Source organism: Vicugna pacos, chromosome 21, assembly GCF_048564905.1.
Source record: "Vicugna pacos chromosome 21, VicPac4, whole genome shotgun sequence".
NCBI lineage: Eukaryota > Metazoa > Chordata > Mammalia > Artiodactyla > Camelidae > Vicugna > Vicugna pacos.
Window position 1 is genome coordinate 23068337 of NC_133007.1, and position 16743 is coordinate 23085079.

At 36.4% G+C, this 16743-nt stretch overlaps 2 protein-coding genes across 2 annotated transcripts; both read left to right on the forward strand.

The window, feature by feature from the left end:
• Positions 1 to 8082: 8082 nt before the first annotated feature.
• On the forward strand, positions 8083 to 11804 carry LOC102537264 (olfactory receptor 10X1). Its single transcript, XM_006215715.3, has 2 exons — positions 8083 to 8982; positions 11736 to 11804. Exons 1-2 carry the CDS (start codon positions 8083 to 8085, stop codon positions 11802 to 11804), a joined length of 969 nt encoding a protein of 322 aa, XP_006215777.2.
• Positions 11805 to 15553: 3749 nt separating this feature from the next.
• On the forward strand, positions 15554 to 16517 carry LOC102537022 (olfactory receptor 10X1-like). Its single transcript, XM_006215714.2, has one exon. It carries the CDS (start codon positions 15566 to 15568, stop codon positions 16496 to 16498), a length of 933 nt encoding a protein of 310 aa, XP_006215776.2. The 5' UTR covers positions 15554 to 15565; the 3' UTR covers positions 16499 to 16517.
• The last annotated feature ends 226 nt before the right edge of the window (positions 16518 to 16743 follow it).

Consider the following 16743-nt stretch of genomic DNA (forward strand, 5'->3'; position numbering starts at 1 on the left):
TTACCTGTAAGTGGTATAGAAAGAAAACAGGAATTAATCTTCTCTCACTGTTGTCTCAAGAGCTTGAGATGATCACTCCTGATGCTCTTCTAGTTTTGAAGTTATATACACACTCGCACTGATATACCGAGAATACTCCAAACTCCCCTAGTTCTATTTCTTCTTGTGTCCTCAACTGTCTATCCCACTTCCTTCAGACACATTTTTAAAGGTAACTTTACCTTATTTGCATCTTCTTTTTCTTTCTTTCCACAATACTGCAACATCTGCACCCAGATTTCCAATCTATCACTCAGATTATTCCGAAACCTGAAAATGTCCAGAAAGTCTACGCAGATTAGTCGTTTTATCTAACCCTTCACTCTCAACATGCATTTTTCTCTAGTATGCTAATGCTGGGAATACGGGCACCTCCAATATACATTGTCACCCATTCACTGATTCAACAGAAACAATAATGATAAGTGTTAACATATATTGCATGCCAGGCTTTTTACTAACCTCATTATATGAGTTTAACACTCTCAGTATTTAAAGATGATTACTAATACCCTCATTTTTTCACATTAAAAAACTGAGACATGGAAAAATTAAATAATTTACTGAATATAAGACAGCCTTTTGGTAACCCAGTGGCAAGTAGACTCAAGAAACCATTCTCTTAACTACCACATAATCCCTGGCACTCTACATTGGTTAGGAGGATCCAAAAGAGGAGTAAGTTGAGGAAACGAGGATAACATTAGTATAACTATTGACTTTATAGCAATTTCCACTGCACTGAATTTTATTTGTTGGTCTAAAGATTATAGCATGCATCTTTAACTCACCGTAATCTACGTAAATTTAATAATGAATTACCTCCAGTAAAATATAGAAAATTTGCAATAGCATACTTCCATTTACTTAAATCCACCAACACATTGTTATAATTTTAAAATAGGCATATGCTTCTGTTTATAATCCTTTATATTTAACCATACATTTTCCATTTTCTGGTTTTTTCCTTCTTTTCTGTATAACTAAGTTATCATGGGTTACTTTTTCCTCATTCTGAAGTACTCTTATACTGCGTGTTTGCTAGTGACAAATTATTTACATTTTCATCTGAGAAGGTCTTCATTTTGTCTTTATTCATGAAATATAGTTTTGCTGGATTATGAAAAATTCTTGATCAACAGGGTCTTTTTTTCGTGTTTCCATATGACATTTAATGTATCTGTCCCCTCTAATTTCTGATGAAAATGTTACAATTAGGTGCTTCATCATTTTGCACTAAGTAATGTGTCAGAATTTCTCTTGCTGTTTCAATATTTGCTCTTTACCTTCAGCTAGCAGCAATTTGATTATGACGTACCTCTGTGTGATTTTTGTGTTTTTCTTACTTGTGGTTGTTGAACATTTTTAGTTTGTAAGTTATTGTCTTCTATCAAATTCAGGAAGTTTTTAACTATCGTTTTTTCAAATATATTCTTCCTCTTTATCTTTTTGTTTCCTTCTGACATTCCAATGACACATGTGTTAGACCACGTGATGCTGTCTCAAAAATCTCAAAGAATTTGTTCATTTCATCTTTATTTTTTCCTCTTCAGGTCAAATAATTTCTATTGATTTATTTTCGAATTCAATGATCCTTTATTATATAAACCCCAAAACACTGTTATGCCTATTTCATGAATTTTCATTGCAGCTATTATGTCTTTAAATCTTAGATTTCCAATTATTTCCTTTTTATAACTTCCCTTTTCCCACTAATGTTTTCCATCAATTCACTATTTAATACAATACTTCTCATTCATTTTTTGAATATACTTACAGTAATGGACGTAAATACTACTGCAAAATCCAAATTGTGGGTTCACTTGGAGTTAAATACACAACCTACTGTCAGCCAAGGGAGGCTGAAGTGTGATTCTAAGAGGCGAGCGGCCCAACCGAAAAAATGCACGAGGAGCTGCCACACGGCAAAACAGACTTCACCCGGAGCGAACATGGAGTTTACAGCACTTTGTTCTATTTCCACAAGATGGGGCGTGCACCCTGCTTTTTATCAAGTTTCTGCCAGTACATGCACAGTGTGAATTTCTTGTTCATGAGGCTTACAGAATATCTCTAGCACATGTGTACTTCTATTTTCTTTGTTCTAAATCTTATATAATTGACGTGTGTGTGTACAATCATTATTTACTGCATACTACAGACATGCTGTAATCATGGCCTTGGGTCCCACGGCCTTTACTCATCTCAAGGTCACTGACACCTACCAATACTGAATCATAAGAAATGAAAAAATATGAATAGACAAACATGTAGAGACTTAATCAGTAATCAAAAATCTCTCCACAAAGAAAAACCAAGGACCAGATGGTTTCATAAGTGAATTCTACCAAAATTTAAAGAGGAATTGATGCCAATCCTTGTCAAAATCTCCTGGAACATTGAAAAGGAGGGAACACTCCCAACCTCATTTATGAGGCCAGCATTACCTTGATACCAAAGTCAGATAAAGACACTACAAGAAAGAAAACCACAGGCCAATATCCCTGATTATTTTGGAAGCAAAAATCCTCAATAAAGTATTATAAAAATTTTTTTCCAAAGAATCAAGTGATCTTGATCATACCATGATCAAGTGGAGTTTATTCCTGAGATGTAAGAATAACATATGCAAATCAATAAATATGATACATCATATTAATGAAATGAAAGATAAAAATAATGCAATAATCTGAATAGATACAGAAAAATTATTTGATAAAATTCAACAATAAATTTGGTTAGAATAATGTACCTCAACATAATGAAGGTCATATATGATAAGCCAACAGTTAACATCATACTCAATGATGAAAGACTGAAAGCTTCTGCTCTAAGATTAGGAATAAAACAAAGGTGCCCACTCTCACCACTCCTTTTCAACACAGTACAGGAGTTCTAGCCAGAGCAATCAGGCAAGGAAAAGAAATAAAAGGTATAAGAATTGGAAAGAAAGAAATAGACTGGAACCCCACCACTCACAAAAATGAACTCTAAATGAATTAAAGACTTCACTTTAAGAACTGAAACCATAAAACTTCTAAAAGAAAACATGAGGAAAAGTTCCTTCACAATGTGCTTGACGATGATTTTTTTGGATATGACACCAAAAAAACAAGCAACAAATTGAAAAACAAACAAGTGTGATAACATCAAAGTAAAAATTTCTACACAGTAAGTAAAAGAGCAAAATAATTAAAAGGCAACTGAAAAACTGGGAGATAATATTTGCAGATCACACATCTGCTAAGGGGTTAATATCCAAAATATATAAGGAATTTACAGAACTCGGCAGCAAAAAAAACAAATAATCTGATATTAAGATGGGCAAGGAATCTGAATAGACATTTTTCCAAAGAAGATAACAGGTATATGAAAAGAAAATATTTGCAAACCTTTTATCTGGTGAGGAATTAATATCCCAAATATGTAACAAACTCATAGCAAAAGCAAAACAAAATAAAAAGAATAATCCATTTTTTTAAATGGGCAAAAAAGACTTGACATTTTTCCGAAGAAGACACAAATGGCCAACGGGTATGAAAGGGTGATCAGTATTACTAATCAACAGGGAAATACAAATCAAAACCACAGTGAGATGTTACCTCACACCTCTCAGGACAGCTGTTCATCAAAAGTGAAAAAATAAACTGCAGAGCCACAGTAATCATGGTCCTGGCACAAAAACAGTCATATGGACAGCAAGTGATTGAGAGTATCTAATCTCTGAATATTTTTAGTAACAGAACCTTCTGGAATTTTAGCAGGGGATATAGATGGCTAATTACAGTAGTTAGTATATTTCTTTAGCTTCCTCTGCATACAAGTTTGGCAAAATAACTAAGTTCTTATCAATGAGATGAAAGCTTAAATGATGGGTGAAACCTCTATGTTCATCTTTTAAGAACGTCTCTTTTTCTGATTTTCAGACAGTTGGGAATGCAAGACCAGGTATTTTGGACACAGCAAAGGAAGCTTTATCTTGAGCATGGCAGAATGAGTTCACCCACTTGCGGCTTATATAACCTTATGAAGCTAAGCCACCGTTTCAGCCCTGCCAATCCTGTGTCACTTATCACAGTACTGTAATCTGAGAGAGAAATAAATTCTGTCTAATTTAAATACTTTCACTTTTTAATTCAGTGGCCTTTCTGAAAATGATAGCCCAGGGTACAGCTTCTCAGACGGCTCTGTGGAAATGTTCCCAGGAGGTCAGGGAGGAGCCAAGATATATAGGCGTTTCCACAGAAAAAAACATATAGTCAAACATCAAAAGATTACAGCTAATCACAAAAATTCCAGACATCTCGAGTTAATGATTTTAGTGCCTTTCTATCTGTGGGAAGATGCAAGAGTCTGGGATCATTGAAATTATTCCTTTCGTATTCTTCTTAACTGTCTCGGGCCAGTATCCTGTTTTTCTCCGTTTTGAATTCTCTGTCAGCGAGCACCATTGGGGAAGGGGGGTTCAGTGGCTGATGCCTTGATGGTTCGAAGGTGGGCAACATTCCTTGTTTATTGGAATGGAAAGCAACATTCTTTGTCTACTGAAATGGCAGGCAACAGTTTTTGTCCACACCAGGAAGGAACTCGGTTACTAGAGGGGAAGAGCCTGTTTATTATGGTGTGAGGGAAAGTAAACCGAATGGGCATTAGGGATGCAAGTCACTCCCCTCTCCGCAAAAACAAAACTTATGAAGTAGCAGGAAGGCTTGTCCGGCAGAGTGTGAACTCTACAAGTTTTATATCCCCAGAGATCCCCAGAAGAGTTTTACAAGTCACAGGTTACACAAAGCCCTGTTACTAATGAGAGCAAACTCCAAGGTTGAATGAGAAAGTTCTCTTGCTCCCTCTGATGAAAGAACAGAGAAATCCCTGAGGGTCTCCTAACTAGAAGGAAACCTCTAGAGCTGAGGAACTTTGAACCCTGATGGTTATCAGACAACATCTCTAAAGGGGTAGAAGGAAAGACTCTAAACCACGACTGATCATAGCCCCTATGGCCTGGCCTCGCAACTCATGTCAAAAACTCTAGAGCCATAGAAAGCTGAAGTGCACAAAATCAGAACCTTTTAACATCACTTTCCACCTGAGGAAATTTAGACCCAGAAAGTACAGGGAGTCTCCCAAAGTCACTAAACTAGCAGTGATAAAGTTAAGAATCCAGCCTCTTTGGCCAGTGATTTTCATACTAAGCTGATCTTTGTCTTTTTTGAGTGAAGAGCAAAGCAAGCTGCCAACGATGTGAAGACCATCTTGGAAGAATATACCTGTAGCACTGAATTGGCCGTGGAGCCCTGAACACAAGGTAGAAGATTATTCTTGATGGCTTGACTCTCTTTTCTTCGTGATTAATGATCACTCCATTTTCTCCAATCTACCGTTGCTCTTTGACTATGGAAATGGTGTGTATTTCTTCTGTCAGTGCATCTATATCTCAAATTAAATTTGATACAAGTTGATTTAGCAACAACTTTAGAGAGAATTGAGGGTAGGGTGAGGTACCTTCAGTCCTTCCACACACATACACATTCAGAACATACAGAAAATAGGAGATTCTGACATTCATATTCTACTGCTGACAAGTCACCAAGTAGGTGTTTAGCACACAACGAGGTAAGAACTCGATAAGGAAGGACCTGCCATGGGATTTGTATTACTGATTCTTTGCATTTTAAAAATGCTTCTCCCATCCAAGTACTAACCAGGTATGACCCTGCTTAGCTTCTGAGATCAGAAAATTTAACTAAGGCTTTGAAAACAATCTTTCTGGGCTGTCTTTGACGGAACATGGCCTGTTGAGTGAAATCAGGCTATTCTGCAGATAGTGTCCTGGAATGAGCTTGGGTTTTGCACCAAGCAGACCAGCTACTAAAACAACTTCTTATTTTGTTAATATATTCTTTTTTTTCTCTTTGGGGAACTTAATCTATTAGTTCCACAATCCATATAATTGCCCTTCCCGTAGAGTTACTGTAGATAACGGACATTTAAGAACCCTAGTGTGTAAATAGCTCTTCTGGTGGAAGGAATTTTTCAAATTGGCTTAGGGATAAACAGAGGGACATATTGGAACCTAGCATTCTCTTACAGGGAGAGAAAGTCTTTTAAAACAGTCCAGAAAGCTTCAGAAAGCTCTATATAGAGGGAAAAGAAAAAAAAAATCTGCAAGTGTGGAACTGGACACCCAGGAGATTCACACTAAGTTTGGATACTAGGAAGCTTACCAAAAGGCCTCATGAGGAAGACCAGTGGTCATTTAGACTCTGTCCCTTGTAGCATAGCCTTAAGCAAGGAGACAGAAAAATATTCTAGTCTTCTTTTGGAGATAGTTACTCACAGATAAGAAGGTATGGATACAGTGAGAGAAGGAAACAGGAAAGAGAAAGGGTTCATAGAAAAAATTAGGTCATAAGATTCATGTTTGACTCGAAGAAAGACTAAAGATCTTGTTAGATCTAAAAAGACAAAAGGATGAAAAGGACCTAAAAGTTGGAGTCAATAGGGCTGTGAATTATTTCTGGAACCATTTATAGTTTAGACCTTTTACCTACTGCTTTTTCTGATAGTCTGTGGCCAGTGAGAATCTGCCCCAAGAATGCTTAATCTTAGCCTGAATTAAATCTAAGGAATAGTAAAACGTCTGTTCATCGGTCTGCCCCAGATCACATGCTGTACACTGCTGAATAACAAAGTAAAACAAAAATTGCTTATAGATTCAGCACTTTTTTGATAGTTAGCCTGTCCATCCAACAATTACTGTTCATCATTTCTTCTTTTTTTTATTGAAGTATAGTCAGTTTTCATAATTTCTTAAAATGCTCCATATTATCATCCTGAGGACTATAAACATATATGACTCATAGTTTCTTTCATCAAGGAAAAAACATTGATAAATGAAAAGAATGTAAGATTAAAGTCAAAACAGTTTGATTTGAGTTTCAAATATGACACTCAAAGATATAATTATCTTATTTCTAAAATAAGTAAAATAGTCACCACTGTCCTACACTTTTCATTGTTGTCCTGTGCACTTCACTTTTACGCTGTGAATAAACATTTGAAAGAATTTGGCAAAATGTAGGCTCTATAAATGAATTATTAAATATATTGGTATGTGGCTAAGACTTAGATTTTAGCTAAGTCTTAGCTCAGTGAAATACACAATGAGGGAAAGTTTTAAATATAAGGAAAATCAACATATTGTGGAAGTCAGAGGAGGATGAGATTAAATCATATGTAGAATTATCAAAGAATACATACAGTCACAAGCATTTAACTTTTATATGTGCTGAGCGTGGCATTGAAGAAGCAGGCAAAATTTCAGATGTCACCTCATGTGTACTTGCATACAATGTCTGGTTTTGAACACTATCCACAAATGCTAATTAATCACGATTTATCCTAAGGGTCCTAACTTCCCTCCCTCTCTTCAGAGTTGAGGGAAGGGAGCATGTTCTCTACTTTTCTTTAATATTTCAGGACCTGATTGTCTTCTCCAGGAAGAGATAATGACTTTGAGCTTCCCTTATACTTGTAAGCCATTGTTCAGATATGGTCCCCAATTCCTATGGAGTCAGTCACCTATTGACCTCTACTCATTAGATATTTACAGATAATATTATAAGTGGAAGTCACTATGTCAGACCATGATTCTCTCTGTTAACTACCTCGTAGTTTTTGTTCAGGGTGCAGAATCAGATTCAAATCTAAATCATCTTATATACTTGAATTTCTTCATCTGGACATGAATTAGAGTATTTTCTGTTTTTTTTCTATTACCAGCCTATAAATTCCTTTAAATAATAGGACAGAAAACAGCCATAATAAGTAATCAGTAACTGGTTGTTCAATAAACAAGACATAAATAAATGAAAAATTCGGGGACCCATAACCAACATACACATGATGTTTTGCCAAACTAAATAAATAATTCATTGGTGATTGTAACTTTGATCATTTTTATTATTTACACCTAAATCACAGAGAATCATGGAGAATTTGATATTTCTTTGTTGTTTCTATTGGATTTTAGGTGTTCAAACAATGAAGATCAACCAGACAATCCTGAAGGAATTCATTCTTGTGGGCTTTTCTGTTTACCCACATGTACAGACGTTCCTCTTTGTGGTTTTCTTTGGCCTCTACCTTCTCACCCTCACAGGTAACCTAGCCATCATGGGTCTAACTTGGGTAGACAGATCCCTCCACACCCCCATGTACCTCTTTCTGAGTGCACTCTCTTTCTCTGAGACCTGCTACACATTGACCATTATCCCCAGGATGCTGACAGATCTCCTGGCCAAGAACAGAAGCATTTCAGTCATAGGATGTAGCTTGCAGATGTGTTTCTTCTTGGGACTTGGTGGCACTAATTGTGTCATTCTCACTGTGATGGGATATGACCGCTTCCTGGCCATCTGCAACCCCCTCAGGTATCCATTGCTTATGACCAACATGGTATGTGGACAGCTGGTGGCCTCTGCTTGGGCTGTAGGATTTTTCATATCTGTAATAGAGACTGCACTGATATTCAGGCGCTCTTTCTGCAGCCCCAACCTGGTCAAACACTTCTTCTGTCATATGCGGGCAGTTGTGAGGCTGTCCTGTCTAGACAGTGACCTCACAGAATTCATTGTAACACTGATCTCAGTGTCAGGCCTGATGGGCACCTTCCTGCTCATCATCCTCACTTACGTCTTCATTCTTTCCACTGTGTTGAGGATCCTTTCAGCTGAGGGCAAGCAGAAGGCATTTTCTACCTGTGCCTCCCACCTCACGGTGGTCATTGTCCACTTTGGCTTTGCATCTATTGTTTATCTGAAGCCAGAAGCATCGGGGGGAGATGACACACTCATAGCAGTCCCTTACACTGTCATTACTCCTTTCCTCAGCCCTCTCATATTCAGCCTCAGGAATAAGGACATGAAGAATGCTTTTAGAAAGGTACTTGGAAAGACAAGTTCCTTGGGTAAAACATCTTGAATTATTAGTGCATGACTGAATATCCCCAGTGTCAGGCATTTACACTGTGACATCTGGAGAAGAATGTATCAGTTTCTTTTTTTCCAGAGTTTGACATATGAAAATCAAGTGACTGACTCTTGGACCTAAGGCTTGACAAGCATTTGCTTAGCTTGTAAAGGAAGTTATCCAACTGCTTCTACTTCTGTTATCTTCCCCTGCATGTTCTAGGCTTCTGCCCATCAACCTCTGGGTATTTTGCACCTTTGATGAAGTGGGAAAAGAAAGGTTGTGGAAGGAAAAAGTAATGCCTGTGACCACTACAGTAAGAGATGTTTAAAATATCTAGAGGGGTTGAAGAATTTTTCTAGGTAATTTTGTGAGGCACTGGGTTGTGCCACCGAGGAGATAAACCATTTGGGGTAGGAGATACACTATGTAGAAATCACCAACTGTCTATTTGTATGTTTCTGGATTGAATATATCTATATATGTAGATCTATTCATAGATAGATGTTGTTGTTAAGTCCCATGCTATACCGACTATTAAAGACTTTTCATAGCACTGTATATGATGGTGTCTTTTCAATGACTGTCAGATGCTCGCTTATGAATACATGGGATATTTTGGAATGTTGAATCAAATAAGCAAACAGGACAGTAGAGACTACATATTCTGTGACTGAGGGAATCTGAGGATGAGGGCTGTTAATAACTTCCATTTTCTTTATCATGAAGGCATTAAACACATAATTTTTTTAAGAAGTCACAGTATTGAGTGGTTTGAGAATAAAAAGTGTTTTGGAATAATTTTGGCAAACTTAACAATGCATAAAGAAGAAAACTGGATAAATACAGCATCAAATCTTTATGTTGCCATGAAGAAAATAAGATGTACTGTGGAAGTTATATATCACAAGCAGCAAGTGATCTTTCTGAGAATTTCAACATACAAGCCTAGGGACCTTTCTGAATCTTTCTCTCAGTTTTGCTGTTAATATGTCCTCTTATGAAGGACATTACTGTATTGGGGTTTGGTGTATATAAAACATATTAAAAGTTTTCTGCCCATTTTTTAATCGGGTTGTTTGCTTTTTTGATGTTGAGTTGTATGACCCATCTCTATATTTTGATATCAATCCCTTATCAGTTATCTCATTTGCAAATATTTTTTCCCATTCACTTGGTTCTCTTTTCATTAGGTCAGTGGTTTCCACTGATGTGCAAAAGTTTTTAAGTTTAATTAGGGCCTATTTGTTAATTTTTGCTTTTATATCCTTTGCTTAAGGAGACAGATCCTTGGAAATATTACTATAATTTATGTCAAAGTGTATTCTGCCTATATTTTCTCCAAGGAGTTTAATGGTTTCCAGTCTTACATTTAGGTCTTTAATCCATTTTGAGTTTATTTTTTATACGGTGTAAGACACTGTTCTAATTTCGTTCTTTTACATATAGCTGTCCAGTTCTCCAAAGAGGACATAACAGATGGGCAACAGGCACATGAAAGGATGCTCAATGACTAATCATCATGGAAATGCAAATCAAAGCCACAGTGAGATATCACCTCACACCTATCAGAATGTCTATCATCAAAAAAGACACAAATATTGTTGTTCAAATTGTTTTCCCTGCCTAGGTAAAATGTCATTTTTTTTCCCTCAGTGATTTCAAGATTTTTCTTTGCCTTCCATTTTCAGAAGTTTGACTGTTTGTGTATTGGTGTGGATTTCCTTGGGTTTTTCCTGTTCAGTGTTGACTCAGCAAAGAGGGGAGCTCATTACCAGCCTTTAGGGATCCTAGCTCGTGACTCACCCTTCTCTGACATTGTCCCAGAGAAGACGTTAGGGTACCTTGCTGTAGCCTCATAAGGGTGGGAGTCCAAGCTCCGCACTTGGCCCTTTTGGGTATAAATGCAGGTGGGTTCTGAGTATTCTCTCGGTGTTTGGCTCTAGTAAAACAGCAATTCTCTAACAGTAGTTTTTCTTCTGCCTTGATAGGCTGCCCCCTTTCTGGTCCTTTGATGAGAGGGAAAAGGGCTTTTGTTTCTTGCTTGGTTTTTGTCGGGAGAGGGTCTGTGCTGATTTCAGAGACTTCTTCTATGTGTTTTATATACAATGCTCAGTTTTTAGTTGCACTAAGTGAGAGGAATAGAAAAGATTTCTAATTCATCTTCTGAAAGCATAAGTCCAATTTTTGTCAGATTGATTTTATCGCAGAGAGTTTCATAAGCAGAATGAGTGAAATCTGTAACTGAAAACTTTTCAAAGTTAGATATATATATGGATTGACATACAGATAGCTAAAGCATGTTATAGGCTAAGAGGATTTTAATAAAAAATCTACTGAACAAGGTGATTGAAATCCATAGTATTTTTCTTTCCCCCCAACTTCTGAATATATGAAGTTGGTCAAATTGTTTATAACTTATAGATAAGCAATCATAATTGACAATTATTTGATAATAAATGGAAACCCTATCATGATTAACTTTTTAAAAACTGAAAAGTTGAATGTTGATAGGCAATGATTTTTTTTGCAAGTCCAGTAAATTTCACTTCATTTTGTTTGTTTTTTTGTTTTTGTTTTTCTTGTTGACGTTGTTTTTGTTTATTTGTTTTTGATGGAGGTATTGGGGATTGAACCGAGTACCTTGCACATGCTAAGCATATGCTCTACCACTGAGCTATTCCCACCGGCCTCACTTTTTTTTTTTTTGGAAAAAGCATTAAAAGAAAGTAATAAGATTATTCTCTAACAACTTATTAAAGGTAACATTTAATGATAGACCATTAGGTTACTAATGAAATACACTTAGAAGAAATTCAAATAATTGAGTTGCATTTATTTTTAAAAATTGGAATAAAAATGATCAAGATCAATCTTGTATGAGCAAAAGGAAACATTGTTCATCAATACATTAAGTAATTTTTTAAAGCATCACTTTCACTAAGGATAATTTTACATCAAAATTTTAACTTTTACGTTTATTCAGATTTTCTCTTTTAACAATTTTGCAAAAATATATTAAAAAATTAAACTATAAATATTTTTGCAGAGAAGTTTGATAAGATGGTCAATTAAAAAGTTATAAATAAATAAATATATGTGCATATATTATGAAAGTTCATAGAGAAAATAAAAGATATATTTTAAATGACAGATATAAGCAAATTTCTGTTACATTTTAATTCCATTAAATACATTTTTTAAAAATGAGCTGCCAGACTATGTTAAAATATCAATATAAGCAATGTATGGAAATATTGGGCAGCTCCTAATATAAAGGGCATTTCCCAAACAGATCTTAAATGACTTGAGACAGTCAGAAAAGGAGACTAGCTTGGCATTTTTATGATGACTAGAGAGTAAACACAGAGTGAGATTTCTCATGCAGAAACTTTCATGGTTGGACTGGACTTTTTTTTTATCAGGTTGCCCAGAAGTGTGGCAGAAGGGAAAGAGGAAGGAATGTAAAAGTTTATAAACTGTCAGAAAATCAAAATATTTTTAAAACATTCTGCTAATATGACACTGTCTTGATTAATGTAGCTAAATAGTCGGTGTTAATATTGTACAGAGTGATTACTTTCACTTTGCTTTTCTTTTTCAAGATTATTGTAGATATTCAGGGGCTTGTGATTTTCCATATAAATTATAAAATAATCTTGCCTTTCTCTACAAAAACAAACAAAATCTTTCTGGAATTTTGAAAGGCATTGCATTAAACCTGCATATCAAATGAAGTTGGGGATCAATTTTGTTCTTTTTCTAGTTTCTTGAGTTGGAATTTAGATCATTTATTAGATATGTTATGATAAGAAATTGAATATAGTACCCTGTGCTGTACAGGAGGTCCTTGTGTTTATGTATTTTATATATAGTAATGTGTGTCTGTTAATCCCCAAATCCTCATTTATCCCTCCTTGCCCTTCACATTGTATTTTTAAATTGTACTTCTCAGTTACTTAAAATGTTTAGCATCTATCCAGGTGCTTATTACCCAACCATATATATTTTTAAGTGTTTTAAACATCTTCATGTCATTATAACTATCTGTGTATCTATACTACTTTTGAAATACGTTTATTTAATGAGTTTTATGCAGTCATTACTTTATTGGACCTATTGGACTACAACAAGGTATTTTAACCCATCATGAACTAGAATACCAGTGCTTCTTATGAGTTCTCCCATAGTGTGGTCTTTAAATACTGTAAGCCCTTAGACAATACTCAGGGAAGGAGTCAGTGATTCCAGGGCAAGTATTTATAGTGAGTGGAAGAATAAACTCAATTGGATTAGTGATGTGATTCACTCCCTTCCCTGCCAAAAGAAAACTCATGAAATAGCAGGAAGTTTTGATTATGGACAGAATATGAACTGCAAGTTTTAAATCTCCAGAGATTTCCATAGAGCTTTACAAGTTATTGCTACACAAAGCCCTGCAACTAATGAGAGCAAATTACAAAGTTGAGCGAGAAAGTTCTCTTGCTCCCTCTGATGAAAAAGGAAAGAAATCCCAGAGGGTCTCCTAACTAAAACCAAACCCTGATGATAATCAGACAATGTCTCTAAAGTAGTAGAAAGAAATTCTCCAAACCATTGCAATTTACTTAATGTTGGGAACTTAGCACATATGACCTAGCCTTACAATTCAGATCAAAAACTCTAGAGCCACAGAAATATGAGGTGCACAAAATCAGAACCTCTTTCCTTACTTCTCAGCTAGGGAAACTTGGACCTAGAAGGAACATGGACTTTCCCAAGGTTACTAAAATAGCAGTGAGAAGGTTAAGAATTCAGATACTTTGACAAGTGATTTTCATATGAAATCGATCTTTGTCTGTTTTGAGTGAAGAACAAAGCATGCTTTCAACAATGTGAAGACTACCTTGGAAGAATATAACTGTAACATTGAATTGGCATTGAAGCCTCGATAAAATTCTCAAGGTAGGAAATTATTCTTGATGGTTTGAGTCTCTTTTCTTCATGATTAATGTCACTACATTTTCTCCAAATTACCATTTCTCTTTGACCGTGGAAAGGGTGTGTGTTTCTTTTGTCAGTGGATCCATATCTCAAATTAAATTGGAGACTAATTGACGTAGAGACAACTTTGGAGACAGCTGAGACCAGGATGGGGTATAGTACTGTCATCCCCGCCCCCTACAAACAAACACATATTCAGAATATGCTGGAAGCAGAAGGAGATTCTGACATTCATATTCTACTGCTGATGATTTAGGGAGGAACTGGCTCTTTAGCTTGAATCTGAATTGAAAATTGTATAGCTGATTCTTTGAATTTTCAAAATGCTTCTGAATTTAGCTATGACTTTGAAAACAACCTTTCTGGGCTGCCTTGTTCTGTGAGTAGTATATTAGAAAGAGCTTGCATTTTTTCATCTAGGATGCTAGGTATTATTTGCATATATGCAAACATATAGTTAATATATATATTATATATATATGTACATAATATGCATTATAGATAATATATAAATAATATAATAAATATAAATATTGTCTGTATTCATATGTAATAAATACAAATATGTAAAATGCACATATTTTCCTACTTTGGGGTACTTAGTTAATCCTTTAGTGTCATAATCCATATAATCACATCCTTACAGATTTACTATGAGGAGTCACCACAATTTAGGAACCTTAGCATGTAAATTGCTCTACTGACGGAATTTTTCACAAGGGCTTAGGGATAAACACAGGGGCATATTGGGATTCAGTCTTTTGAAGCAGTCCAGAATGCTTCAGAAATTTATTTATAGGTGAAAGTGAAATAATAATCTGCAAGTATGGCTTTAAATACCAAGGAGACTCACGCTAAATTTGGATATCGGGAGGCTGACCTACAAGACCTTATTGATGAACCCCGAGTATCAGTTCGACACTGTCCTGTGTAATATATGGTTAGGAAAGAAGTCAGAGGAATACTTTATTCTTCTCTTTGGAGATAATTATTCACAAATAAGAAGGTGTGGATAAAGTGAGAGTTGGAAACAGAAAAGGAGAAAGAGCTGATAAGAAAGATTAGGTCACATAATCCATGTGTAAGCATGAAAGAATAAAGGACTTGTCAGGTCTAAGAGGACAAAAGAATCAAAGGGAACTATAAGGGAGGCTCCATAGGTTGTGAATTATTTCTGGAACCATTTGTAATTTAGACCATTTTTCTACTGCCTCTTCTGACTCTCAGGGACCAACTAGATTCTACCCTGAGAATGCTTAATCTTAGCCTGAACCAAATATAACAGACAGTGAAAAGTCTGTTGATTACCATGCCCCAAATCACATTCTACACATTGCTGAATAATAAAGTAGAATAGAACTTTGCATAGATTCAGGCACTTAAAAAAAATCACCTATTCACTCAACGATTACTGTAAATTATTATCTTCCTAAAATGCGCTATATTTTCACCCTGAGAAATACAGACATACATGACTTACAGTCACTTTCCTCAAGGAGACAACATGGATAAATGAAAAGAATATATTCTAATATATTCTAATGTATTCTTTTAGAATTCAGATGTTCCAACAATGAAGATCAACCAGACAATCCTGAAGGAATTCATTCTTGTGGGCTTTTCTGTTTACCCACATGTACAGACGTTCCTCTTTGTGGTTTTCTTTGGCCTCTACCTTCTCACCCTCACAGGTAACCTAGCCATCATGGGTCTAACTTGGGTAGACAGATCCCTCCGCACCCCCATGTACCTCTTCCTGAGCGCACTCTCTTTCTCTGAGACCTGCTACACACTCACCATTATCCCCAGGATGCTGACAGATCTCCTGGCCAAGAACAGAAGCATTTCAGTCACAGGTTGTGGCTTGCAGATGAGTTTCTTCTTGGCACTTGGTGCCACTAATTGTTTCCTTCTTACTGTGATGGGATATGACCGCTTCCTGGCCATCTGCAACCCCCTCAGGTATCCATTGCTTATGACCAACATGGTATGTGGACAGCTGGTGGCCTCTGCTTGGGCTGCAGGCTTCCTTGTCTCTGTGATAGAGACTGCACTGATTTTCAGGGGCTCTTTCTGCAGCCCCAACCTGGTCAAACACTTCTTCTGTCATATGCGGGCAGTTGTGAGGCTGTCCTGTCTAGACAGTGACCTCACAGAATTCATTGTAATGGCGATCTCAGTGTCAGGCCTGATGGGCACCTTCCTGCTCATCATCCTCACTTATGTCTTCATTCTTTCCACTGTCTTGAGGATCCCTTCAGCTGAGGGCAAGCAGAAGGCATTTTCTACCTGTGCCTCCCACCTCACGGTGGTCATCGTCCACTTTGGCTTTGCATCTATTGTTTATCTGAAGCCAGAAGCATCGGGGGGAGATGACACACTTATAGCAGTCCCTTACACTGTCATTACTCCTTTCCTCAGCCCTCTCATATTCAGCCTCAGGAATAAGGACATGAAGGGTGCTTTTAGAAAGGTACTTGGAAAGACAATTTTGTTGAATAAATAATCTTGGATTATTGCTGCATGATTGAACGTCTCCAAAAATCAGAGGCATTTACCCTGTGATATCTGGAGAATCCTGCACCGTTTGTCTTTTCCCAGAGATTGGCATATGGGGATCAAGTGACTGAGTCTTTGACCTACGTAAGGTATTAGTAAGTAAGTAAGGTTAAAAGTAAGTAAGTAAGCATGTTAAACATGCTGTCCATCTCTTCTAATTCACTTCTTCTGCTTCCACCACTGTCCAAGTCT

Coding starts and splice junctions, on each gene's coding strand:
- LOC102537264 (XM_006215715.3), top strand. CDS start 8,083: ATGAAGATCAACCAGACAATCCTGAAGGAATTCATTCTTGTGGGCTTT. Junction 8,983..11,735: donor TGAAGAATGCTTTTAGAAAG/GTACTTGGAAAG, acceptor AAGCATTAAAAG/AAAGTAATAAGATTATTCTC.
- LOC102537022 (XM_006215714.2), top strand. CDS start 15,566: ATGAAGATCAACCAGACAATCCTGAAGGAATTCATTCTTGTGGGCTTT.